The sequence below is a fragment of the Odocoileus virginianus genome, chromosome 13, assembly GCF_023699985.2.
Source record: "Odocoileus virginianus isolate 20LAN1187 ecotype Illinois chromosome 13, Ovbor_1.2, whole genome shotgun sequence".
NCBI lineage: Eukaryota > Metazoa > Chordata > Mammalia > Artiodactyla > Cervidae > Odocoileus > Odocoileus virginianus.
In genome coordinates this window covers 34,628,653-34,655,919 of record NC_069686.1, presented here as the reverse complement: position 1 = coordinate 34,655,919, position 27,267 = coordinate 34,628,653, and the positions used below count along the sequence as shown (strand labels likewise).

The window sequence follows — 27,267 nt, the reverse complement described above, 5'->3', positions numbered from 1 at the left end:
CTGAGGTCGTATTGGGATATTTGTATTTCTTCTTTTACCTACTGCTAATTTATGTCTTCTGTCTGCTTTTGTTTGCATGCTCTTTTATTTATTTTTAAAAACTGTTTACATTTTGAGATTAAAGTTGTAAGCCTTTCATTTCATATGTTGTAGAATACTCCCCATTTGTCACTGAGGACATTTTATAGTCTGAAAAAAAAAAAAACCATTTATCCTTTTCAGTGTTTTGTTTTCAGTTACTTTATGTACACATGGCATGTTGCAGGAGAAACCATTCCTCTGTTTTAAAAGCCCATTTGTTTCTTTTCTTTTGCCAGTGCAAAATGGTCCAGCAACACCACCTATGCCACCCCCGCCTCCCCCGCCCCCGCCTCCTCCGCCCCCGCCTCCCCCTCCTCCCCCTCCCCCTCTCCCAGGTCCCGCAGCTGAGACCCTGCCTGCTCCTCCCTTGCCACCCCCACCACCTCCCTCTGCACCCCCGCTGCCCGGAACGTCTTCACCCACAGTGGTTTTCAACTCAGGATTAGCAGGTAAGAGCACAGATTTAAGAACCAGATACTCAATACGTATAGTCGATTGTCTTACCTCCAGAGAGTCAGAGGCATTCTTTTCAATTCCAGATCTCTTCTAAGATCACATGTCTCCTCTTAACGTAAGACCATTTCCGCTAATATAGCCACTAGAGGGGAAATTGTCGTGCAGAGGTGGCGTTTTTCTCTCAATAGCCTTTGTTGTGGAAGTTCCAATCTCATACTGTCTTCCCACCTTCTCTCTCTCCACCTAGAGAAGAGGAGAGAGACAGGTTACCTTCCTAGGGATCTTTATGGGCTAAGGAAGCAGGACCATCCAAGCTCTGACACCGCAAGTGTGCTTCCAGTGCTTAGGGCTCTTTTCTTTGAAGGTATTTTCAGTGGCATCTGTGAAAGAGGAAGATGCCTTTCTGTGTAACTGCCTGATGTGGGCTTCCAGGCATTTCTTCCGAGCATTTGAGGACATCACAATTCACTATAGCAAAATTAAGTTTTGAAGGGAAATGTCCCACCAGCAGTATCTTGCCTTGAGATGCTTCCTGATGATGCACGTCGTCCTCCTGCTGCCAGGACAGGGTGTGGATTTCCTCCCTCATCAGAAGTAAGGCGGGGCGGTGTGGCTTGAGAGCAAGAGAGTTGCTCTAATGTCTTGAAATCTTAAGTTCTTATTTTTGACTCATGAAAAGGAATTTTTACTCTTTTCTAAAATACTGCAAGCCGTTTTCCCTCAGAGTGTTTCCCTGACATTTGGAATTGCTCTGAGTGTTGCGGAGCCATCCCTGTAACATTGGATAGTTCTGCTTCCTCATCTGTTTCATTCCCTTCGTGAGGTCTCTTATTTCTAATGAACAAGCACTCTAGTGGTCTCATTTCCAAGGCTGCAGTGGTTTTCAGAGGCTTTCGCCCCAAGTCTTAGTTATAGGCGATCTCCTAGCCTCTCTCTCTTAGCCTGCCTGTGCCATCAGCAGCTGGACTGGCCAGTCATTAGGACTAATTCATCATAGTGACTAAAGCCCTTTTCAACACCAGCAAACCACCCCTAACAAACTTGTTCTACATCAGATCTGTGGCGTTTACTCCCACCCCTGTTCATATAAAACTGTCATGCAAGATGCCTGTTCAAAGTCGTGTTGGCAGTAAACCAGTGACTTATTTCAATTTTTCAAGATCTTCCTCGTCTGCTGCTTTCTTGTAGAACTTTTATTGCTTCTGAAGGACAAAAGTTAAAGGAGTGTCACAATGAGACTGTTGGATTTTGAAACATAAGCAAACAGAAAACCTATTAAGGAACCGCAGGAGTCTGTTGCATCAACAGGCTTTCAGTGATGTTGTGGAAGCTTGTCATGGTCGTGTGCACCTGGGCCTGGGGATGCTTGCACCAGGAGCGCTCACCGTGAGATGTGTCACCATGGCGTCACTCCTGTGGTCCTGCTTCCTTTCTCTCTGGTAGAACCTAATGTGCGGTACACCCTCCGCTCCCATTCACCTGGGCTCCGACTTGGACCTCGGAACTGCTGCGGCCGAGAGAAGAGCCAGGAGGCTGAGGTGTCAGGTCCGGGGCTCCCTGCTGAATGAGTCTCGGCCTCTCAGGTTAAATGTTTTGCCTGGGTTCTTCCTCCTACCCCATCTGTGTAATTTGTTGGCTCTGGTGATTTGCCTCAGGCTTACAGTGGGACTCTGTGTTCAGCCGATCGTGCACGGCTCCTGCCGGGGTTGCTGCATTTGGAAGATGTCCCCCTATTGTGCACTTCGAAGGACTGGATGTGGGACTGAAGAAAGTCCTCTTTAGTGCCACGAGCACCCACTAAAGAGCTATAAGGTGTTCTGTTTTTCAAGACATAAGGATTATGAGATCCTTGTGAGTCTTTGATAGCTTGGGATCGGGCAGTTTCTACAAGGCCTTTAATCTCTTTTCATTACTCATCCTTAATTTGATCATTAATACTTAGTGGTTGTAGCCCATTTTGAGGGCTGCTTTGGGCTACTGGCTGCTTTGCCAGTGTGTTCAGTAACGCGCTCTTTCTGAAACCAGGAGGTCAGACAGAACCAGGATGTCCCCGTAGAGCCAAGAGACAGCTGAGATGATACACCAAGGGCTCCCCGGAGGCCAGAGACTTGTGACATCACTAGGCTCCTGGATCTGTAGGCAACTGGATGTCTTAGTTCTTCAGTAGGCAATCAGCAAATATGTTCTTGGTGACCAAGTCAGGGGACCAGGAGGAGGTCCCTAAGCTTATCTTGTAGACTTTGCTTTGCATTTTATAGAGAAAGTGTTATTAGTGTGAAGCATGCATTCAAAGTATAATGCATGGCTCCTGAAATCTGTTGGATCAATCTGATTCCTGCTTCTCAGCCATATCGTTGATGACAGGCCCTTGGGTGGTCTGTGCCCTTTGCTGTCTCTTTGGAAGAATGTGTTTTCGAACTTCACAATGAGAATTGGGAGTTCAGCTGATTATTTTTTTCATTAAAAAAGATTGTTCAGATCTTATGGAATACCTGGTACAGATCAATACGGATGTTTGGGACCACTGTAATGAAATCATCTTTTCCTCTCTTCTAAAAAAGAATTATTAAAAAAATATATAGTAAGGATGTCTTTAAGGCAGGCCTGAATGGGAATGAATTTTTGGCTCTGCGCTGCCTTGTGAAATGTGTCCCAGAAGCGTGGAATTCTCTGCTAAGAGTATGTGAACTGCTGAGCCGCTGGACGCTAACCATATCTAATTTTTTTTTTCTGTATTTTCTTTGTTCTCTCTGCTTCCACAAAAGACGGGCCCATCAAGCTTTTCTGTAGGTTGCTCCTCCCTGAGTGTGTTGAGTGTCTGCCATGTGTCCCTGTGGGTCACACTGTGCCGTGACATCCCCCCATCTCCCATCGAGCCGTTGCATTTGCTCTGTGTCTGTGGGGAGGCGCGGGGCCGGCTGGCAGTTGTGGTTCCAGGGCTACCCACGTTCTAGCTGAATCTGTAGAAGAGGTTATGGCCCTTTAGGCAGACATCCTGGACTTCAAGCACCAAGTTCCTTTCTCCTTGGAAAGAGGACTGTTTTCTAGTTTTATTTTCATAGTTGGATCTCCGGGCCTCAACTCTGGAAGGGTCTTAGATTTGTCCTGAGGGAGAGAAAAAAGCTCCTCCCCAGAACAAGGGCAAGCTGGGTGCTGGTCATCCCCTCCCCCTGGGGCCCGGCTGTCTCCACAGAACACCGTCCCTCCCCGACCCTACCCCCCAACACACACACAGCCTCTTTCTAGAGCCGGAACGCTGGGAGCACGGGGCACATGGTCACCTAATCACCCCTCCTCTGCTAACCGCATCCCCCCTTCCCCACCTCCTCAGGGTCAGGACAACCTTTCTGAAGAGAACATTTGTTTTTTGCCTGTGCTCTGATCTCAGGCTTATTCCTAGTCTTGCTGAAGGAGTTAGAAGTAGGATGGCTGCCCACAGAGTGACTTGCAGGGAGTGTCCTGTGGCCTGGAGGGGTGATGGGAACAGGTGACGCTGACCTGGCCGCCTCAGGTTATGAAGGGAAGGTGCAGCCTGCCCCCCAACCCCTACCTCTTCTCCTTGAACTTTGTTGAGGTGCCAGACTGGAGGGAGTTCTGGTCCTTCGGCCTCTGGCGGACATGGTTCTTCCCGGGCAGCGTTGACAAACGTGGTCGCCATCAGGCAGTGGGGACTAAGCTGTCACATTTGGGGGTGGACGGCCTGGTGTGGCGAGAGCTGTGTTTCTGTGTCCCTGCATGCTTCTGTGTGGATCTGTCAGATGACATTCCTGCTGTTTCCGTGGCCTTCGTAACTCTGGAGGAACGAGAGGCACTGTCCGTCCCCCTTATTGCAGTCAGGCAGGCAGCCAGGTAAAAGCCCACTTGTGTCTTACGTTTCTTTGATTCTGTACTGACTGAACTTCCTTCTTCTCCCTCCCTTCCCAAATAGGGGCATCCTGAGACAGACTTGGAAGGTGAATATTTATAGCTAGTTGGTTTAGGAAGACTGCTATATGGTGTGTAGTTAATTAATGGAATTTTTAGTGGATTATCTTTTTTAGCTTATTTCCCCAAAGTAAGAGGAGTTAGCACCGCCCCCCCACCTCCTATCCCCTCAGAGATGGACCCCTTCCTCTCTATTAAGAGGTTTCCAGTGTTTTTGATGAGTGCCTTCTTACCTTCTAGTTGCAGGTAGCTGACTCCTGGGGAGGTGTTGCTTCTCGAAAGAGGGGGCGGAGACTGCAGCCCTTCTCACAAAAGCAATGCAAACCCCATTTCTAAGTACCCTTTTTGTCTTCTTATACATTTTCTGTTTGGGGACATGCATGGCCCTTAGTCTGTTTGGAATAACTCAGCAGCCAGTATAATCCCCGTGACTGAATCATCCATAGGGTTGTGTTGCTGTGGCTGAAAGGCAGCCTTCTGGACCTTTTATTCCTGGTGGTTTAGGCAGATACTATCTGCAGCCTCTGATCATCGTTGAAGATTTTTTTTTTCCTAAATAAATGTTCAAGAGCCAGAAATTTAGGATGTCAAAATTACACTCATGTTCACGCATGTCAAACCAAATGACACAGGGTATTTGCTCTCTCTGCTATCTAATAACATGAAGAATAATTTTTACTCCCTGACACTTTGTGCTAAGCATTGTCTTGACACTGTGACTGTCTTTCAGCCATCCAGTTGCCTGCATTTAAACAATAAATACAAGTAAAAAGCCCAGGGCTTAGGCCTCTTTAATACACTGTTGTATCAGTCAGCCAAATGAAGACCTCGAGTTGCTCTGGCCAAAGCGTTGTATGAAGTTTTCCATATTTAAAAACACCTGGCCGCCTCTTGCCAGTCTTCCTCCAGGGTTAGAGTGTCATCTGCAAGGACTGTTGTCTGATTGTTCTCAAGGGTCTTGGTGGAATCTTCATTGCATTCTCTCTGACCTCTGTAGCTGTGAAAATTAAGAAGCCAATCAAGACGAAATTCAGAATGCCAGTTTTTAACTGGGTTGCCCTGAAGCCAAACCAGATCAATGGCACAGTCTTCAACGAAATTGATGACGAACGAATTCTGGAGGTATCTTTCTCATTGGTTAGAAACAAGGGACCTTCTCTGTTCAGCAAAGCCAGGATGGGTGCTGTGTTAACCTGAACATTTCAGCCATAAAAGCTAGTGTTTTAAGTGTCTTGATGTAAAAGAAGAAAAGGAGAATAAAATTGAATGCTCTTTTATAAGGTGGCTCTAAAACTGTGTTCAATAAGTGACATTAAAATGGAATAGTTTTGAACATCCTCACTGTATTGACAAAAGTGACACAATCTCTGACACAATCTCTGCCCTTAATTTATAAAAGGGCATAAAAACCTTTTATTGAACTGTAAATAAAAAGGGACTCAATAATCACACCCAGTAGTTGGTTTGGTAGATAGCTTTGGTTTGTGCTGGCCATCCCTACAAGCCAGTAATTGAAAGGCAATTGAATTAACTGGTTGGAATCAGTTGTTCAAATAGTGAAATAGAGTTAAGCTGTGGCCAAAAACAAGTACTATACTTGGTAGAAAAAGTAACCTTTTTGATGTTTAAGAGACCATCCAAATGGTGGCTTCCTGACTTCATTTTGAAGTACGGTCTAACTTGCTTATTTCATTCCTCTCCACCCCAGGATTTAAATGTGGATGAATTTGAGGAAATATTTAAGACAAAAGCCCAAGGTCCTGCCATTGATCTTTCTTCAAGCAAACAGAAGATAACGCAGAAGGGATCGAACAAAGTGACATTACTAGAAGCAAACAGGGCTAAAAATCTTGCCATCACTTTAAGGAAAGCTGGAAAGACTGCTGAAGAGATATGTAAAGCTATTCATGTGTAAGTTCAGGGCATTCAGGAAGATTATATCTTAGTAAATTTAGGATAAAATGATGGACCAGAAATGGCCCATGGGGGTGCCGTATTAGATTGAGTAATTGTCTTAGAAGAACAACAATTGGATCATGACATCATTTATTATCTTGGTCTGCTGTCTTATATCAGAGAAGGCAATGGCAACCCAGTCCAGTACTCTTGCCTGAAAAATCCCATGGATGGAGGAGCCTGGTGAGCTGCAGTCCATGGGGCCGCTAAGAGTCAGACACGACTGAGCGACTTCACTTTCACTTTTCACTTTCATGCATTGGAGAAGGAAATGGCAACCCACTCCAGTGTTCTTGCCTGGAGAATCCCAGGGACGGGGGAGCCTGGTGGGCTGCGGTCTATGGGGTCGCACAGAGTCGAACACGACTGAAGCAACTTAGCAGCTGCAGCAGCTCTCTTATATGCCTACAGCAACACTTACATAAGAGGAAAGTTGAGAGAAGTATTGCAGATGTTAAGAAAAGGAAGAAAATGTTAGTTTTCTGTGGAGTATCTGAATTTTATCCAGATTTGCTGAGTACAAATTTGATGGCATTTGAGGAATGATTCAACTCAATGCCAGATGCAAATAGGATACAGATGCATATTTTAATTCATAACAATAGGAATGTGATTCCTGTTGCTCCTTAGCACTTTCCAGACATTTTAAACCAAGTTTAGTTCTTTTTTTTTTTTAATCTGTGAACTGCAGAGATGGCATTGGTTTTATTTACTCTTCTGTGAGAAGGATTTTTCTACTCTTTCACTTGTGGTAACTTTCAAATATGATATGGATGTTATCAGATGTTTTAGGAGCTAATTTGTCATTGATGTTTTATAAATTTTGATCAGAGATTCTGTTCTGATTTCTGGCACTGAAACCTAATATGCATTATGGTTTTTAATCTGTATTTATTTTGCTTGTCATGATTAAATGTAATTCTGTTGTTTTGCTGAACAGAGTTTGTCCAGAGAATAAAACAGAGGTATTAGCACATACTTCTTAAGTTCACATGGAGCATATGTCCACAAAGACCTGGTATTCTTTCAATGGATGTGAGCATTTAAGCAAAACATCCATTTATTATAAGTATTTGGATGCATTTTTCCTAAACACAAGGAAAAATATCCCAGACTTGCTGGTCTACTTGAAATCGTTTACAGAGTTCACCAGATATTCTGTAATCATGCATATAATTTGTATCTCTTTAATTAGCAGTATTTCACATGCCTAAAAAATGTCCTTGAACCACTTAACCACCAGACGTTCAGCCTTCCTTCTGCTTTTTCCTCCTGTCATTTATTGGTGGTTCCCAGAGGCTTAGAGCTACTAGTAGCCTGAAAACTGATTGTGGCAATTGTGGTCCAGGTTTCCAGGAAGGACCAGTGAAGGTCCTTGATGCATAGTCAGGAGCCAGCTCCAGTGTGCATGTTCACATCTGTAGACATCAGCCTGCTGCAGACATCAGCTCATTCACGAGCTGGACCAGATGGGGAGGAGGTTCTCTCTAACACTGACATGTCCACTTCTGTCTTCAGATTTGACTTGAAGACCTTGCCTGTAGACTTTGTAGAGTGTTTGATGAGGTTCTTGCCAACTGAGAATGAGGTAAAAGTGCTTCGGCTCTATGAGCGGGAACGGAAGCCCCTGGAAAATCTGTCAGATGAAGACCGATTCATGATGCAGTTCAGTAAAATTGAGAGGCTCATGCAGAAGATGACCATCATGGCCTTCATTGGGAACTTTGCTGAAAGCATTCAAATGCTGACTCCTGTGAGTGGCCCAGCTCTGGCAGGGGCATGGAGGGGTGCAAAGAGATAGAATTTTTTGTTGTTTTCTTTTATGGTTCTTGCAGAATTACACTTCATGTCATGGAGTCTAAGATGCCTTCCCAGAACTTTCGAGATGACATTTTTATTTTTGCCATCTTTTCTCACTGTGTATGTCAAGTAAATTTGAAAACAGTGAATTTCCCTATTCCATGTGGCTGTTCTCTCCAGAGAATGCCATTTCGTGTGTTTGCAAATGTCCTTTGGATTTCAAATGAAACTTCAATACAGAGAACAAGGAAAATCATTTTCTCAAATTTGGTTCCCTCCTCAAAGTACCAGTCCTCTGGCTTGGTTAGCAAGACTGAAAATGTAACTTCATTTCTAAAAATGATCTCATGTCTTTAGTGAACAGGCTTATTGGCTTTCATTGGAAGCATTAAATTTGCCATGGGAGTCTTCTTCCTTGGAAGTTTGTTACAATACGCTGTGGTGATGTAGAAATAATAGCCAACCATCTGTTATTCCTTCGTGTTAACCTGGTAAAGGCTTATGAATATCATAAATAGTTCTTTCCCAGTTCTGTTTCTAAATAAATGTTTGTTAATTGCTGGTTATAGTAGCATGTATTCTGAGAAATTCTGCACAGTGATTGTATTTCTTTGCTATTTTGTTTTGTTCTTGTTCTTGGCTAGCTCCATTGATTTAAAAATATGAATTGTTTTACATGATTACAGATGGTGGGCAAGGAATTGAATTCTATCGAAAGACGCTGTTGACTCCTAACTCTTAAGTCTCATTGCTTGCAGATTTTATGATAAGCTAGTTCTCATAATGCTTCCTATTTAGAGAAGAGCTTACATGTGATGCTATAGTTACTTAAGACCTAGCAGGACAACTTAAATTTGTTACGTTTAGGAAAAAATAGAATCTCAACATTAAGGCTCTAAGTTCTAAATGAAGGCCTATTTTCTTCTGTGTTAATTTTTAGTTTTCAGTTAGAGTTCCCCATTTTTAATGTGTCTTTTCTCCCCCTCTTCTTCTTTCCTTTGACTTGGAATCTAGCAACTGCACTCAATTATAGCAGCATCTGTCTCTATAAAGTCGTCCCAAAAACTCAAGAAAATCCTGGAGGCAAGTGAAGTTTTCCTTTTATGCATTATGCACGTATGGAAGAGCTGACTTGTCAGTTGCATTCCTCGGCTGGGGAATGCCTGAGATGCTGTCCTGATGGGCTTCTCTTTTCTCTTGTTCTTTACAGATCATCTTGGCCCTTGGAAACTATATGAATAGCAGTAAACGAGGAGCAGTTTATGGATTTAAACTTCAGAGTTTAGATCTGGTGAGTGGGTTAAAAGAAATACAAGAGTTATATGAGAGATGAAACAGCTGGCAAAGATTAAACCCTGGAGCAGAGAGGTTCTGCTCTGGGAAGCAGGGTGGGATATTTTGACGAAGCTTCTCTGCTAGTGGGAGGATCAGTTGGTACAAATTTTCTGAAACACCATTTGGCAGCAGGCACTTCAAACGTTAGGAATACTCATACCTTGTGACCCAGTATTTTCATTTCTAGGACTCTTTCCTCAGGAGTCAGAAGTATGGATTCTGTTATTTTATTTATAATTGCAAACAATTAGCAACAATGTAAAGATTGGACATTTGGGAAAATGATTAAATATGCTGTAGTAATAGTTCCAATGAGCTCTCCTTTAAGTGTTAAAATATTTGTGAAGCGTTTTCAAAGGAATAGATAATTTGGTGTTTAGTAAAGAAAGGGTATAAGTTGTCTAGACAGTTTGATTTTTAACTAAGTAAAATATGGAAGAAAAAATCGAATGGAAGTAGGTCAGGTATTAACAGAGGTTGAATGGAATTAGGAAATTCTTTAGAGATTTTTTTTTTTTCTATGTTGTCTTAAAAATTTATTTTTTTTCCCCTTCTGGGATGGAGAAGGGTACTCTGCTTTTCAGTCACCTGACTTATGTGAATGGGGCTAGGGAAAATGCTCTGTGGAGCCCTGACCCCAGGCTATATGGGGTACCACGATTTCACAGGAGCCTACGGGGCAGTGGGTGGAGTCCCCGGCCCCGGGCTATGCGGTTATTTGACACGGAGTGTGTATTAAGTCTCAGTTCTGGCTCCTATGGGGCCATGGACCGTTAAGCACATCTGCTTTGGGTTGGGAAAGAAAAGTGGCCGAGTGGGATGTGAGGACTGTGGGGAAAGGACCTCTGCCTGCCAGGGCGCACGTCTGCTCACCTGCCCGTTTCAGCCTCAACCCCACTCTGGCCTTCACTTGGGGAGCACTGAGGCTGGAGTCTGCTGCTGGAGCGGATGGGGGCGAGGAGTTCCTGTGAGGAGAGAAATGTGAACAGCTCGCATGCTTGGGGTCGTCTCTGAGGTTGGGTGTATCCCCTGGTCAGGAAGCCCTCTTGTCACTTCATAATCCATGGGCTGGTTCACGGGAGAACCAAGCTGACTCCCCTGTGGGGTGGTTTCCATCTCCTCTGGGGCTCCTGTGTGCAGGTGTTTATTCTGAGTGGGAGAACATCATCTTTACTCTAACCCGTGTCCCCTCTGGCTTTCAGCTCTTAGATACGAAGTCAACGGACCGAAAGCAAACGCTTTTGCACTATATATCCAATGTCGTAAAAGAAAAATATCAACAAGTGTCCCTCTTTTATAATGAGCTTCATTATGTGGAGAAAGCTGCTGCAGGTACTCAATTTCAGCTTGTAACATTACTGTTGGGTGTAAATGCCTTGAGTCATGGGGGAACCATTCTCCCTGTGTAAATAGCACTCCTCAGAACCCTTCTATGAAAGTGAGGCTAAAATATCAGAGGCTCTGAGCTGAAACACATCGGCTATGGTGCTGCTCATTCCTGGGATCAGTAATAAACATGGACATGAAGGTGACCTTAGTGTCCTCTTTATAAAGATCCAGGTCTTTGGGGCTCATGTGACTTCCCTCTTCCAACTGTTGCCCTTTTTCTTCTGTAGCTGTCATTTTCTTTTTTTCACCTTTTGGCCATGCCTCTCAGCATGTGGGATCTTAGTTCCCCGACTAGCGATCAAACCTGTGCCCCTCTGCACTGCAAGCACGGAATCTTAACCACTGGACCACCAGGGAAGTCCCTGTTGCTGTCATTTGAAATAAGAGGATGAGAATCTAAGATTCACCCCCCAACAAATTTTTTAATTAGATTTTGTGCCGTCCTACTTGCTCAGGTGTGGCAGTTCTAAACGTTTGTGTTTAGCCTGAATTATCAGTACTACTTGTTGTTGCCTTGCTGTGACAGTTTGGAATTTCTTGCATAAATCACCAGTGACCCTGAGATTGTGGTTCAGTACAGGGTAATAGTATCCATATGTTTCAAATGAGAAAACTTGACATTTTTTATAGGTTAAATGCCTTGCCTAAGGATACGTGGCTAGAAAGTGATAGAAACAGAACTCAAGGAACTCCCCTGGTGGTCTAGTGGTTTTAAGAAGCTGCCTCTGCCAATGCATAAGACATGAGTTCGATCCCTGGTCCAGGAAGATCCCATCAGCCATGGCACAACGAAGCTCGTGTGCCACAACTACTGAGCCTGTGCTTCGCAACAAGAGAAGTCATCGCGGCCATAAATACACGCTAATAATTTAAAAACAAAAGGAACTTGAACTTGGGTTGTCTTCTCATATGCATTTCTCTTCTGGTGGACTGCTTTTCCTCCTTTTCAAGTTTCCCTTTGTCTAAATTCAGGGGTTTTAGCATCACAATTCTAATTAAGAAAAAACAAGTTTAAAAATTTCCTATAGCTCATTTTGGCCCTAATGAGATTCCCCTAAAGAGTCATTTCAAAAAACCCAGTGGGGGAGATTGGGGAGATTGAGGTGCTCTCTGACAGACTTGTTTTCTGTGTTCATACTCTGGATTCCTTTATTTATCTATCTATTTTTACTGTGGTAAAAGTCACATAATATAAAAAATACCATTTAACCATATTCACCCGTACAGTCCAGGGGCACTGTTCGGTGTGAGTGTGTAAGTACATTCACTTTGTTGTGCAGCTCTCACCATGATCCATCTCCTGAATTTTTCACTTTCCTGAACTGAATCGCTGTTCCCATTAAACACTAACTGCCCATCCTTTGCCCTTCCCCAAGGCACCCCCAACCCCTGGCCTCTACTAATGTATTTTCTGACTCTATGAATTTGACTATTCTAGATATCTCATATGGAGAAGGCAATGGCAACCCACTCCAGTACTCTTGCCAGGAAAATCCCAAGGACGGAGGAGCCTGGTAGGCTGCAGTCCATGGGGTCGCTAAAAGTTGGACACGACTGAGCGACTTCACTTTCAGTTTTCACTTTCCTGCATTGGAGAAGGAAATGGCAACCCACTCGAGAATCCCAGGGACGGCGGAGCCTGGTGGGCTGCCGTCTATGGGGTTGCACAGCCAGACACGACTGAAGTGACTTAGCAGCAGCAGATATCTCATATATAATGGAATCAAACAGTACTTGTCTGCACCTAATGTATATTGGAATGCATTTTTAAGGTTGATATGTGACATAGATTCTTTATCCCGCCCCTCGTTTATTCATTCACTCCTTCCTTTAGCCAGTAAACCTTTTTGAGTTCCTGCTTTGTACTTGGCACTGGCCTAAGCACTGAGGAGTCAGAGATGAATAACACAGTGTGGGTCTAGCTAGGGAAAATCATGCTACATCTGTGCAGAGCTGAGTCAGGGAGTGGGGAGCCGGAGGTGGGGCTCAGACCTCCTGCAGGAGGCTGCGGGGGTGAACCCACTCTGGGAGGATAGCTACACTGCAGATGGAAAGATTCCTGCTCATAATCCCTTCTGAAGCACTGCTCATAATCCCTTCTGAAGCACGGAAGGGTTGTTGAGCAAAAAGAAGCTGTTCCAGGTTGCTTTGGGTCCTGGTGGTCAGGACAACTGAAATTCGGTAGGCGAAATGCTGCCCTCTGCTGGAGAGTCATAAAAATGCAGAAGCATTCAACGTGTTAGAGGATAAGCTCTTGGGCCTGTCAGTTAAGGAACCTCTGCGTCTATAGGCTAAGCAATAGGTTATCATGTCCAGTAAGAGGAGTGGAATAGTTGGAAACAAACACAGGATTTGGGGTCCATGTTTGTTATCCAAACTCCACGTCTGCCACCTCCTAGCTTGTGACCTAAGGAAGCCCACGTAACTTCTTCGTGCTGCTTTCCCTCGTCAGCAACGTGGGCTGAGGGTGCAAATGGATTAGTGCATATAAGGGATTTACTGCAGTGCTTGATGGTGAGCGCTTAGTAAATTACTCCTGTTGAAGCATCTCTTCACTGAAGACTGGAGAGCAGATCCCAGGCTCTTGCACAACCCTGGTAGCCCACTGAGAACTCAGCGTGGCGTTGACCTTCCCGTTGAAGTCACGGGGACCTTGCTCTCTCTGCTTCAGTGTCCCTTGAGAATGTTTTACTGGACGTCAAGGAGCTGCAGAGAGGCATGGACTTAACCAAGAGGGAGTACGCCATGCATGACCACAACACACTGCTGAAGGAGTTCATCTTCAGCAACGAGGGGAAGCTGAAGAAGCTGCAGGACGACGCCAAGATCGCCCAGGTCAGTGTCTGTGCCCCCAGCTCCATGAAGAAGGAGGGATCGCGTTCCGTAAAGCCACCTGCGGCCCTGTCCGGACTGGGCGGCAACTTCCCCTCTGTCTGCTGAGGGTAGATATCCCATGTAACTGTGCTCAGCGGGGAGAGGATCTTTCTGCATTTGTACCTGGAGCTGTCCCTGTCCTGCTCATTGTCCTCTTCTAATTTGACGTCTTCACCCTTTTTTCTTGAGGCCCACCCCGCTTCCCTTCCATTCCTAGGCTCTCTTTACCATGAGGTTCAGTTAACCTCAACCAACGCATGTCAGGCCTGTGCTTGGCAGAGCAGTGTTCGCAGTGTTGGGTTTCTGTGGGACTTGACCTTGAAATCTTTTACCACACTGGGGGTCAAGTTACACACTTGAGACGCAGCCAGAATGGACTGTACACCATCACAGAAAGGGAAGGCTGTGTCAAGGGAACCCGGGAAGCAGACGTGTTGAGCTGGCTCCCGGGTGAGGCCGGCTGCCTTGTGTCCCAGGAGGATTCAGGCAAAGACATGAGCGTCCCGGCTGTGGGACCCCTGGAAGGAGCGTGGAAGCAGTGAGCTGGAGTCTGACCAATTTCTAAGGTCCCTTCTGACGTGGTTGACTTTAACGAGTCCTCCCATGGCCTGAGGACACTCTTGTAAGGAGAAGCTCCTTATCTGTGTGTGTGTGTGTAGAAGTGGCAGGAGGTCCCGGGATGGGATGCTGTGCAGCACTCTTGCCTCTTTGGGTTGCCTTTGACCAGGTGTTGGCAGAAAACACAGGCTGTGCAGAATCCTGGGAGGTGAGGGAGGGCAGAGGCCAGGGAGTTGCAGGGGCCCCTGCAGCTCTTTCCCAAGTTCAAATGCTGGAAAAAATGACATTTAAGAGAAATTCACTTTTTCACAGGATGCCTTTGATGACGTGGTGAAGTACTTTGGAGAAAACCCCAAGACGACACCCCCATCTGTCTTCTTCCCCGTCTTTGTCCGGTTTGTGAAAGCCTATAAGGTAAACAGGTGTCTGTCAAGCCTCCCCTGGCATTATTTCTTGAGCGGCTGCCCTTCTGGAGCTGCAATGCAGTCTCAAGAGCTCTGCAGGGCTCCCCGGGCCTTCAGGTGGCAGATCTGGGTGGGGAGGACGAGACGCAGTTTCTGGCCCTGCTGCTTAGGCCCTCAGACTGTCATGCTCTCTGTTTCTACCTGCCAAGCCAGGGGCTCAGCCCCCACACAAAAGCCTTTGGCTATCCCATGGGGCGAGGGAGTCCCAGGACCATCCAAAGCCATCTTTGGAAGCTGCCACGTCAACTGTCACCCTTGCAGGCAGGTCAAAGGACTAAGAAACCCAGGCCTCCTGTGGAGTTGTGGAGCAGGTCAAGGGTAGGAGGAGTTAGCCTCAGCATCATAGCCGAGGTCAGGGACAGCCTGCTCGTGCTGGGCCTGCTCATGACCACAGGCCTCTGGACCAGCACTTCCCTAAGTGTGGGCTGAAAGGTGGCTCTTGGAAGGATAGGTTGCTCCCTGTTTCCTTATCTGGACCCATAATGGCCCTTCCTTTAAATGGGAGGCCCTCTGTGACATACCCTGGGACCCATACCGTGAGATCATGGTTTTGAAAAAGCACATGACTCAGATCTATGTCAGAAAAACGTGTCCAATGAGAAAAGAAGCCAAGGAGAGCATTATGAGATTTCAGTGCTCAGCTTTCCAGATGGAGCAATGGTAAAGAATCCACCTGCCAATGCAGGAGGTACGGGAGATGCAGGTTAGATCCCTGGGCAGAGAAGATCCCCTGGAGGAGGAAGTGGCAATCCACTCCAGTATTCTTGCCCGGAGAATTTCATGGACAGAGGAGCCTGGTGGGCTACAGCCCATGGAGTCGCAAAGGGTCAGATATGACTGAGCACGCAAGTGCTCAGGAAGACAGTGCAGTCTCTGCTCTCCAGGCTTGCCTGCATGTTCACCTGGGTCATGTTGGTGGAGAAAGGAGGAACGTGATGGTGGAGCGGGGAGGGATGCGATGGGTGTGGACATTTCTGAAAAATGTGATTGGAAACAGTGAGTCCCTTCACCTTCCTGATGGCTTTGGAGAACCATCCCTGAGCCTTTTCACTGACAGCCACGAGGTTCCCGCTAGTTAGCCCTCGTCTCTCAGCATGGCTTAGTGTAGGGGTGATACGACCAGCAGAAGGCAGGCCTCCCCTTGCTTATGTGAGTGTGAGCACCGGCACAGCACAGGCCCACGTGCGTGATCCCAGGGGCCGCGAGCAGTGAGAAGTGCTGGGCACGGGGCCTGCCGACCGCGGTGCTCTGCGGCTCCCTGGCTCGGGTGCAGAGATGGCTTGAGCCAGCTCTGGTTATGAGCTGGGACCATGTTTCTTCACATAAAAAATTGTAAGTCTAAGGTCTCAAGAGAAAATATATGCTGTTTACAAATGTATAATACAAGCTGGGAAGAGGCCCTGGTTGGTCTCCAAGGCTGGAGGCAAAGAAGAGGTGCCACTCTTGGTGGTCTGTGGGGTGTCCCAGGTCAGAGCTTCTCAGCACGTTCCTTCCATGTTATCATTTCTCCCCGGGGTCCTGTTCACTGGCTCCGTGAGGCACTCATCAGGCAGGGATGCGACCAGATGTTCTACTTGCCCTAACACACTACATAAAGAATAACTGCCTGGCCTGACCCTGACCGAGGGACTTGGTGGGCAGATGTTAGCATTTTAGGATGTTTTCTCTTCCTAAGTGTGAACCAAACTGAAACTTGAGACAAAAACAACAAAGGTGAAAGTGTAAAGTTTATTACTAAACTTTAGTTAGTAAAGCTGGTTTGGAGGATTGGGTGTGCCTCTGTGAGCTTACACTTCAGCCCTGAATTAGATGATTTATCACTGCACAGTAGACTATTAGAAGAAGCTGAGGGAGGCTGGATTCCAAAGAGGATGCTCAGAGGGCTGAACTGAGGTCAACCTGTTAGATTTCTTGTCCCTAATCTGTCAACCTTGCCACTGCCTCCCTTGGAAAGGAGTGAGGAGGGAGTCCAAGAGTGTCACTCGGCGACACTGGGGAAACACGAGGCCAGGGGTGGAGGTTTGCCCCTAAGAATGGGCAGAAGGAGAGGAATCTGAGACCTTCCTTTCAGAGAAACTGTAGGGAGGGGAAGTCCCCACACATCTGTGAGCGAGACTACGAAGCGGCCTGAGTAGGAAAGGAATTTCTGAAAAAGGTGAGTCTCAACTATGAGTTTTGAAGAAGTGTGATATAGACTGACAGCAAAACCCCAGAGTCATATGTAGGAATAAAGTGTGGAGCTTGTAAACCTTTCCTTCACTCTAATTCCTGGCCTCTCAGAAGGGCTTTTTAAAACTCTTGACGGCTGGCATTTCCAGCAACATAATCTTCTGCTGCTTTTGATTTCACCCAGCAAGCAGAAGAGGAAAATGAGCTAAGGAAGAAGCAGGAACAAGCGCTCATGGAGAAACTCCTGGAGCAGGAAGCTCTGCTGGAGCAGCAGGACCCAAAGGTGAGATGTGCCAGGCTCCAGCCGTGGTCCTCGCGGGAGCGGGGTCCTGATGGCTCCACGGAGGCATGCGGGCAAGAGGGACAGAGAGCCAGGCTGGGACGGGATGCTTCAGTGCCTTCCTGGGCTTGGAAACTTGTCAGATGGATGCTTGTTCACTCATTACTTGTTCAGCCATCACTGGAATGAGGCTGAGAGCATGTTTGTATAGCATTTCCAAGTTTATAGAGATAGGGAACTTAAATCTTGGTTGGATGTACAGAGAGACCATCCCAGGTAACCTGCTGGCTGAACAGCAAAGTGTCCGGGAAGGGGAAGGCTTCACAGGGTCGCCATTGGTGCTGGCCTTGGTAGAGGGAGGGCTTCGTAAGGAGGAATGGGAGAGAGCATTCTATGGAGGGAAACAGCACAGGTGAAGACCATGATGAAGGCTGGCAGGTCGTAGGGTTTTTCATCATGATCCTCTTCACTGAAGTGTAACAAGTCAGTGGCTATGACTAGCTGCCTGTTGTTGACATGGGATCCGGCCTTCCTATGGCTGACAGTTTTGTGTGTTCTTTGTGAAAAAGTTTTTGTTCCCAGAGACTTCCTAAGTTTTCTTCTGCTGAGCAGTGTGTTGGGATGGTGCTGTCTGTGTTTCAGACTGAGGCTGCTTGTTAGTCACAAAATGCTCAGACCCGTTTTGGATTTTCTCGGACCTCCAGTGGGTGTTGGCCCCATTAATCTCTGCCTTCTTTCTTCTCAGTCTCCTTCCCACAAATCAAAGAGGCAGCAGCAAGAATTAATTGCCGAATTAAGAAGGCGGCAAGTTAAAGATAATAGACATGTATACGAAGGAAAAGATGGTGCCATTGAAGATATTATCACAGGTAAAATTTCCTTCCTCATTGTGGCCCATGGAGATCCCACTGGCCTCACTGTTTCTGGACCATTTACAGATTTCGCTACTGCTTTGTCCAGGGTTTACAAGTTCTTCAGTTGATTTTATCCAGATGCAGAATTACAGAGAAACTCCATGCTAGTGTTTGAAGTATGTTTATAGTAAGCTGTATACTGCCTGTCAAAGAACTCCAACAGTCTCTCTGAAAAGAAAAAAAAAAAAATCTATTTCTCAATATCATATTATCAGTATCTCAATATCATTGGAACCCTGAATATCATTCACTGGGGCTCCTCCTTCTAATGATATTCTGTTGTCTTAGATTTGTCACCATGCTCCATTTTCTCACTCATGGCCACTTCTACCTATCTGCCTACTTATGGACAGGCCCCATACTGTACTAACCACAGTCAATGAATGTTTTTTCAATATGCTCTTTAAAAGCCTTTTCACTCATTCCAAGTAAGTGAAGATGCTAGGAAATCAGTGCTTTCATGAGGATGGACCAACAGGTCAAAAGCCCAGAGGGCTGAGGAATGGTCATTCTCTCCGCTAGAAATCGTGCCTAACCCAGCTTGGTTCTTGTCTGATTAAGTTGTAGCCTAATGCTTTCTGCTCAAACCAACTCATCAGAGTTTGTGCATTCCCTATTAAAGATGGGGGCAGTAATTTGGGGCAGTGGCTACAAGTGACTGCCTTTTCATGTTTGTTGCCTAAAGTTTCTCAACTTCCAAGATACTTAACACTTTTTAGTAGGAAATGTTACGCAAAAGTATAGAGGAAATTATTTAAAAGTATGGAGAATAGTACCCATCACCAGTCAGTAGTTTCCAGCTCATGGCCAATTTTGTTACAAATCCGCTTCTACCTGTTCCCTTGGGGTTATTTTGAAGCAAATCCAAGACATGCAATTTCATTTGGAAGTATTTCCATATAATCTTTGAAAGATAAGGTCTGTTTAGTAAAACAAACAAGCATACCCACAGGGCCATTATCACATAACTCTGAAATGCAGAGTTCCTTATAAAAAAGCCAATCATTATTCATATTTCCTTAATTGTCCTAATTAAAAAAATATATATATATAACTCTCCAGACTTTTGATTTCTGATTTCTTGTTAATGGCTTAGCATTGAAAATTGGGATTACAAAATGGCCAAGTCAGGATTTTTTATCAGCTCAGGCCCAAAGAAATAAACTGGGAGAAAGAATCACTAAAAAAGGAAGTCAGTAAGTAATGACTTGTCCAGAGTAAGCCAGTGTGAGAAGTGCAGTAGGTAAGTGGCTGATGAAAGTGCCAGTGTCTGCAGGGCACACACGTGCTCTGGACCTTTCTGCCTGCCAGTGTCTGTGTTCACCCTGCAGTGGCTGGCAGGTGGCTCCCAGGTAAAGCTTCCTATTTTAGCATCTCTCCTTGCCTCCTCTGCATGGAGCAAGAAGCTCTGCTCTGAGCAAGACCAGAACAGATCTCCTTGGGTAAGCACTGTTGTAGCCTCCAGGCCACAATGAGGTTGACTTGTAGGTAGAGGAGCATCCAGCCGTGGCACATTAAGAACTCAGAGCTCCGTTTTCATCAGCCTCTTCTCCAGCTTAGCGACACTGGCTCATGAAATGTACAGTTTCTATTTGCCTGACCTGATCTACCATAGGAGGTAAATAAATATGTTTATGGAGCAGTTTTGTTCTGTTTTTTTTTTTTTTTTCCCTGCTTGGGCTACTTTCCATGATCTACTCAACCCTGCCCCAGATTGAGTAAAGACTGAGTAACTCTTGTAGGCTTTTTGAACTCACCTGGGTATATATTCTATGTTGCCTTCCCCGTTTCCTGCTCCCCTCCCTCCCCCCTCCCCCAGGTATGGTTAACAAAGCACTAACCATGTACTAATGCAGTAGATTGTGGCTTCTTACTCTCTTCTGTTTGTCTTGACTGTTATTTCAATGCAGTGCTGAAGACTGTGCCCTTTACTGCTCGCACCGCCAAGCGTGGCTCTCGATTTTTCTGCGAACCTGTTCTCACTGAGGAATACCATTACTAAACTATTACTCTTTCTCACCTGATGCTCTTAAAAGGTTGCTATGGATTTTTTGACCTCTAACGACCCTCTGTGTGTGTGTCAGGGCTCCCCAACAGTCTGGCATGGTACTGCCATCTCCGCTGTGTTGCATTTTATGTTGTCTTCATGCTGCATGTTTTCTCGTTTCAGTCACAATTGCCAACTCACTAGCATCACTCATGCATCCTGAACCCACATGGCTGGGATGGTGTGTGCCAGCTGAATTAATACATACAGAAATTTTCAGAAAATAGTAAAGGGAACAACTTCTTTGAGAGTCAGGGTGGGGACAGACTAGGTTGCTTTTAAGATTTTGAGGCTAATATCTTTCAACACAAAATGACAGTCACTAATAACAGTAATTACTGTTCCTACCATTTATTGAGCACTCACTGTGTTGGAATAGATTTACAAAGATGTTAAACTGACCTTTTTGTGCTCAGCTTGCTTTGATAGTAAAATGAGCTGCTGTACAAGCTCTCAGGAATACAAAGTGCTCTACAGATGCAAAATGATTTACAGAAGGAGCTGTGAACTACACACAGCTGTAAGTTGCATCTTAACCGCCTTATGTAGTTTGTAACCATCGTCCACAGTGTGATGGAGCTCACGGTACAAGCTAAACTCAGGGAGCTCTTTAGATCTAGAGGCTTGTATAAGCTGATACAGGCAATCCATAGCTTTATAGTCACTTCTTTCCCTTCTGAGTGTCATGACCAAGTTTCAGCTGTCAGCAGTTCCCTGCTGGAGCAGGGCTGTGAACTAAGCAATGAATATAAAGGCTTGGGAGCCCCCACTGTCTTCTCGTTCATGCTTATTCACTGGTGGCTCTGTTCCATGTCAAACCCAGGGCATTGCTACTGTGATGAGCTCATATCTGGATCTGCTTCTTTGGTCAAGATGGTGGCTAAATATTAACAGCAAATACCTTTTATTGGCAAATGCTACTGTTCTTGAAAACAAAAGAAAAACATGATCACACTTTCCAGAGAAATAACTGCCTGGGCTTAGTTTCTGATGGCTGAATAAGGAACAGACTTCTCTGTTGATTAGAAAAGTGACAAAGGAAACACATACTTTGAGTATATGAAATCGCCACTGTTTGGCTGCCATGCTGAGATTGACATGGAACTGGTTACATGTTTAGTTTGTGGCGTTCTCTTCTCTGAATTGCACTTGTTACGTATGCTCGTCTGTGTCTGAAGATAATGAAGGATGTGGTATGTTGTTGCCTGTTCTGCAGTGTGCTTACCCACCAGTACTTATTAACAAGGCTAGAGACTGTCACCTCCTTGACTAAGGTTTATTGTCAGCTTTGCTGCCGGACTGTTTTTCTGGAGCCAGACTTCAAAGCAGCTTGGATGTGGGTGGTCGGAGAGCCGGGTGGGGAGACATGCTCGGCCTTCCCTTGTTTTCTGTAACACCTCTTGTAGTGTGGCTTCCTTTCTTCTTCTCTTGGCTAACATGCCCGGGAATGTTATTCACAAAGTTGAATTGCTTTCCATTTTCATCCCATTTTTACTTAACCATCATTTTGTGTTTTTGTTTTTTTTTTCTGTTTAGCTTTAAAGAAGAATAATATCACTAAATTTCCAAATGTTCACTCGAGGGTAAGGATTTCTTCTAGCACACCGGTGGTGGAGGATACACAGAGCTGGCAAGCATCACTTTTTACTTAGCTTCCTCCTCTCTCTGTATGCAGATCAATGATTTCAATCTCTGGCTGAGGGTAATACTGGTGAGAGTCTGACCAGGGAGAAGTCTTTGTACCTCACATTTCAATGATGTGAGGCTAAGCCTCTCTGTTGGACTTTTTGGTCTGCTTCCATGTTCTCAAGTGTGATGGCTTGGGTAGGGTATTTGATGGTTATACTTACTTTGGGTGTGAGGCTGTCCTTCCCTTAACCCCTTCTTGGCCTTTAAGTTACTCGGTGAACCCCATTTTGATCCAAAGAAATTGAGAGCAAGTCCTGGCCAGGGAACATGATCTATATAGTCTTTGAAGGAGGATTAGGGTTTTTTAGAACTTAATTGCTCTGAGGACTCGGGAACCAGGAAACGGCCAGTCACTGCATATCCTGAGCCAGAAATGGAATTGTGACCTCCATCACGACTCTGGGTGAGGAAGCAAAGGCCCGAGAACATTATCAGGCATGCAAAACCATTCTTGGCCTGAATTTAGGAGTAGGGCAAGGTCACAAATTCCAGTGAGTCAGGAGCTTATGGGGTGGGGACGGTGCTGAACTGAGCTGAGCACTCACTTAGCTCTGGCTTATTTTGCCATGTGAGAATTAAATGGGCCCAAAACCAGTTTTCCAAGAGAAGTCAAGAAACCTTGGTTTTTAGGTTAATTCCCAGTTTAAATTTCTAGGAGACTGTATTTAAAAATTTAAGGCGTGGGCCAAACATCCTGTGGACCAGCTATGGCCCATCGATTTTCAATCTGAGCAGTGAAGGGATAAAAAAGATGAAATCTGTTTTAATTCTATTGTTTCCCTTTCTAAAGATAGGGTTTTTTTCTAAACAGAAATCAACAAACTAAGTTGATGAAAGGGAAGTACATACTAATTAAACAGAACAAGGGGATGAGGTATGAAGTCTGCTTTTTCCTTTCAGTGTTCTGACTCCATTAAATGGAGGCTACCTGCCTTATTCAAGAAAGCATGCCTTCATACTAAGAGTGCTTACTAAAATCCCCCTTGTGCATCTCATTCATCCCTTCAATCTGCTTGAACTGATGTGCAGTGGTTGATTCATTCAAGCATTTTGTTGTTATTGTTAGGCATCCTGCCATTCACTGGCAGTACAAATTGGAGAATCCAAGAGGGTCCATGTGACCTTTCCCCTCTGATGAAAAATAACATCTTGGGTGGCAGGAAAGAATGTTCAGGAATGGAGTGTTATTTTGATTTAGTAATTGCTTTTGTTCAGTGGTCGACTATGATATTTCTGATTCACAAAATAAACTGACCTCAGCTCATTTTAATGGAATAATAATGGAAGCAGTGTCTGCAGACCAAGTGTAAGCTCCTTCCTTAATTAAAGTCTGATAGGAGAAGGCAGTCTGTCTTGTCTTGCAGTTTAAAATTCATTGCAATTGTTGGTATTCATGTTTTCAGAAAGAAAAAGGACTACTAAGTAATAGCTACTTCCCAATGGAAGAAACATTTCAAACTGACATTGGCTAGACTCTGGCCAGTGACAGAAGCACTCTGCTTGTATTAATAAAAGAGCCAGAATCACACCAGTATTACATGCTGTTTTTGCTTGATTGTAAATATCGAGGGCAAAGTACATATGTTTTTGGCTCAAATCCTGAGTTTGAAGGGCCCATTAGCTGACTCTTCTACACAAGCTGCTTTGATTGGCTGCCAGCTGGCTTTTGTCTTGCTTAGACACATGATCTTATAGATTGCAATTCTCATTGGTGCTCTCCTCTTTACAGATCTTAGAAACCAACCATACAGACGAGCCGATGCGGTGAGGAGAAGTGTTAGGCGGCGCTTTGATGACCAGAACTTGCGTTCTGCTAATGGTGCCGAAATGAACATGTGAACCAGAGACCTGCTTGTGTGAATAGAGGGTGTGCGTGAATGAAGATGTCCCTATGAACTTTCTGTGCTACCATTTAACTGCAGCCTTGAACATAGATACAATATTCTAAGGGCTCAGATTTAGCAAACACATAGAATTTTTAAATGATGGGCTCTGCTTTCAACCTTTGTTAACAAGTGCCTAAAAGTGGAAGTACCTGCTCAGATTAATCAAAGCAATAGGATTTGATTTGATTAGTATCTTTTTACACCAGTATGTTATTTTTTAACCAAAATATAAATTTCATATTACATTCATTACCTGCCATCGTGATTGTCTCATGATGGCCCACCCTGGTTTCCTGATAAGTTGTAAATAACATGGAATGCATCTGCTGTGGGCTTCCTTTGCTGTCTTTTAAGAAGTTTGTTTTGGCCATAGCTGTCAACTTTGTATTTTTAAGGGCTTGCAGCATGGAAGAAGGAGAAAGTCATGTGATACTCCTTTTGTCTATACCCAAGCCCCAGCCAAGTACAAATAGGACCTAACTGCAGTGGCACAGAAGTCAGTCCACTTGTTTCACATTCTGCTTCTGTGCTGGGGCATGATGCCTCATGTGATATTCATTGGTATGAATGAGACCATCCAGTGGCGTACAGATGTTGTACAAGACTTATTTGCAGTACTGTGTTCTTCAGCTAGAGAAAGCTTTTAAAAATACAAATGTTTATTAATTACCACTAAAATTAACATCTCAGTAATCAGTATTAGGATTCCTGAGGACCATTATGGGTCAATCCTGAGAATAGAAATCAGTGCCTTGCTAGCCAGGGAGAAGTTCACTAGCTCTATGAACAAGCATTCAAGATTACTTCTAGCAGAGTAGTGTTAGTAACCTGGCTTTATCACTCTGACAATCGCAGGGTTCCCTCCTCCTCCTTTTTGTAGATTGGATTAGATATATTTGGCATCATACATCAGAGCTAAGCAATTCTTGTACTTTACAGACTACCTTGTGGGGAATTGCAATTAAATTGCTGAATTACATTGGTGTTAAGCTGAAATGCTATGTAATGGGACTAAATGGCCAACAAAGCCACTGTTGTTGTTCCTTCATCTCTGGCAGGGCACTTGATCCAAAGTCAAAAACTGGACTGAAGCTAATTTGTAATTTTCATCACAACACATTTTGCTTCTGGCTTACCTTATTGGTACATTACATCAATATATTAATTGTAAAGTTTATTGTATAGTATTTAACCACTGAATTTCTTATTTTATGTTGTGCTCATGTGAACTCCTTGGTGAAGGTCCCATTTCCCTTGGATAATGTGTAGTTATATATCTTTTTAAATGTACAGATATTTTGCTATAAAATCGGTGCAGTTTTTTATGGTTTTTACACTTCTCTTTAATTCCCACCTAAGCCTCTGGGTAATATTGTAAATATTGTTTAAAAATGCATCAGCCTATGCTATACAATCTGAATGTTATTTTAACTTATAGGTTTTTTTTTTTAAAATATATATATTTAACTTCAAGGACAGTTTAGGGATCAGTTACCACATTTCACTTTAGCGTATCTATTTACAAAAAGATTACTTTAAACTGCCACCTGCTAGCACATTTTCATAATGTGTACTTTAAAAAAGAACATGCCAAGATTGTGTCTGACTCATTCAACATTTCATTTTGATGAAAAGAGGGATTTGACCATGAGATTTAACACAAATAGTTGGTCCTTTACCACAAAGCAGCTGTTTTCCAAAGCTCAATACTGATGAACATAGGTTAAAATGGGCTATTTATTAATATACAAATAGACAATAATATTGGCATGTCCTTTTGTCTGTCTCTTAATGGGCCTGCTTCTTAGCAATATTAGAAATGTTTTATAAAAGCAGTTCATGTTACTTTCCTGGTCTTTTCATGGCATATGAGCAAATAAACTATTTACACTACTACCCTGTACTGTGTTGTCATCTTTCAGTGTATACTTGAGGGGGTTTTATGTGCCAGTTTCGTGTATACTCTTTTATCTTCTAGAAACAGATATGTTTAGCTGCTTGAATTCATAACCTAAATAGACTTGGTAAAATGTAAGGAAAACTCCTTCCTCTATAAAACTCCCGGTCACTTGCTGTATGGAACACAGGAACCAAACAGATTTTACTATTGAGTATTTTAGCACTGAGATAAGTATGTCCAGAATCCTAGTTATGAATTTATTCCTTCCAGAGAAAAAGCGCTCTTTTTTGGTGAGATACTGCCTCTCTCAACATTTGTTGTAATGAGGATGTTGCATATACTCAGTCTGCTCATGGACTGCAGACAGACACTAAGCACCTGAAACATCTGTGCATGCATGTGTGTGTGCACATGTACACACACAGATATTTGTAACTCCAAGTCATCAGAGTATATTCTTAGTATATTCATTTAGTATATCTTAAGGGAAGCAAAGAAATTTATAATTTAAGAAACTGTCCAAGTGGCTTAAGAAATAGCTTAAAGGGGCATAAATTAGTCTTTATTGTGATAATCTGGAACCAAACTTGCAATATTCCCAAGGTAGACTTGTAGCTGAAACTTTTAAAACAGAAAAAAGTTAAAATTTTGCAATTAGTAAGAATCTCCTGTTTTGTACCAGAAGTGCCTCATGGTAAAGGAAATAAGGTCATTAACATTCTGTCAGAATATTTTCAGGAATAAACTACAGCAATAAGTTAAAATGAGATGGATATGGTTAGGTTTTGGAAATTTATCAGCAGCACCCATTTTTAAGATTTTTCTAATGACTCAGAGGTAAGTCTATTTGTTTTTTACTCCCAATCTTTATGACTAAAACTCTGTATCTTAATCCAGTAAAAGTCACTGCCAATGACACTGCAGTGAATGTCTAGCAACCCTGCTCACCCAACAGTGCTCAGTGGTTAATAGAACTTGACATCCACCACTGACTCTGCTGGTTCAACATACTTTTTCTGTATGTTGATTTTGTAGAATCACCCAATTTTACACTGTGAAATACACTTTCACAACTAGATTTGTAATTCACATCTATTAATTTTAAATTTGATAAAATGAAATTTGTAACCTTAATACACTTGTTTTTATCAGAAATGTGTGCACAAATACACTATCAGCCCACTTTGTGCCAAAGGATTAATCTTCCACTTTTTCTAAACTAATACTCCAACTGTTTCTAAGAAAAAAATCTGAAACAAGAAACAAATGCATGGACAAATGTTGATAGACTTTTTTTGATCTAACTTTTTATAGAGAAAAGCAAGTATTAACATTGAGAAAACAATGTGGGCATCTATCACCACACAGCACAGAACTGCTGCATACGACAGGGCTTAACGGAAAGAGTTGACACAAATCCAATTTAGTAAAAGATGTCATTTTTCTAATAAATTATATTTATTTACAAAAGGTCTACTTTTATATAATTGAGGTTCTTTACATCAGAACAATATATGAACAAAAGAGAAAATCTGGTAAGTACAA

General features: G+C 43.8%; 1 protein-coding gene across 11 annotated transcripts in view; it reads left to right on the top strand.

Moving 5' to 3' along the window:
- The window catches only part of FMNL2 (formin like 2), a 323,788-nt gene extending 298,070 nt beyond the window's left edge, over nucleotides 1–25,718 (top strand). For 3 of the 11 annotated variants that reach the window (XM_070476198.1, XM_070476190.1, XM_070476199.1), the window contains 13 exons: nucleotides 318–530; nucleotides 3,303–3,323; nucleotides 5,459–5,583; nucleotides 6,170–6,372; nucleotides 7,936–8,170; nucleotides 9,232–9,300; nucleotides 9,428–9,508; nucleotides 10,755–10,884; nucleotides 13,613–13,776; nucleotides 14,686–14,787; nucleotides 17,191–17,289; nucleotides 18,032–18,155; nucleotides 23,666–25,718. In XM_070476198.1, coding sequence (XP_070332299.1) covers nucleotides 318–530; nucleotides 3,303–3,323; nucleotides 5,459–5,583; nucleotides 6,170–6,372; nucleotides 7,936–8,170; nucleotides 9,232–9,300; nucleotides 9,428–9,508; nucleotides 10,755–10,884; nucleotides 13,613–13,776; nucleotides 14,686–14,787; nucleotides 17,191–17,289; nucleotides 18,032–18,155; nucleotides 23,666–23,775 — 1,676 coding nt within the window. In that variant the 3' untranslated portion in view covers nucleotides 23,776–25,718. Of the gene's footprint in view, nucleotides 1–317; nucleotides 531–3,302; nucleotides 3,324–5,458; nucleotides 5,584–6,169; nucleotides 6,373–7,935; nucleotides 8,171–9,231; nucleotides 9,301–9,427; nucleotides 9,509–10,754; nucleotides 10,885–13,612; nucleotides 13,777–14,685; nucleotides 14,788–17,190; nucleotides 17,290–18,031; nucleotides 18,156–20,110; nucleotides 20,237–21,783; nucleotides 21,878–23,665 lie in introns of all 11 variants that reach the window. The other 8 variants (XM_070476200.1, XM_070476193.1, XM_070476194.1 and 5 more) reach the window with 7 other exon arrangements.
- The last annotated feature ends 1,549 nt before the right edge of the window (nucleotides 25,719–27,267 follow it).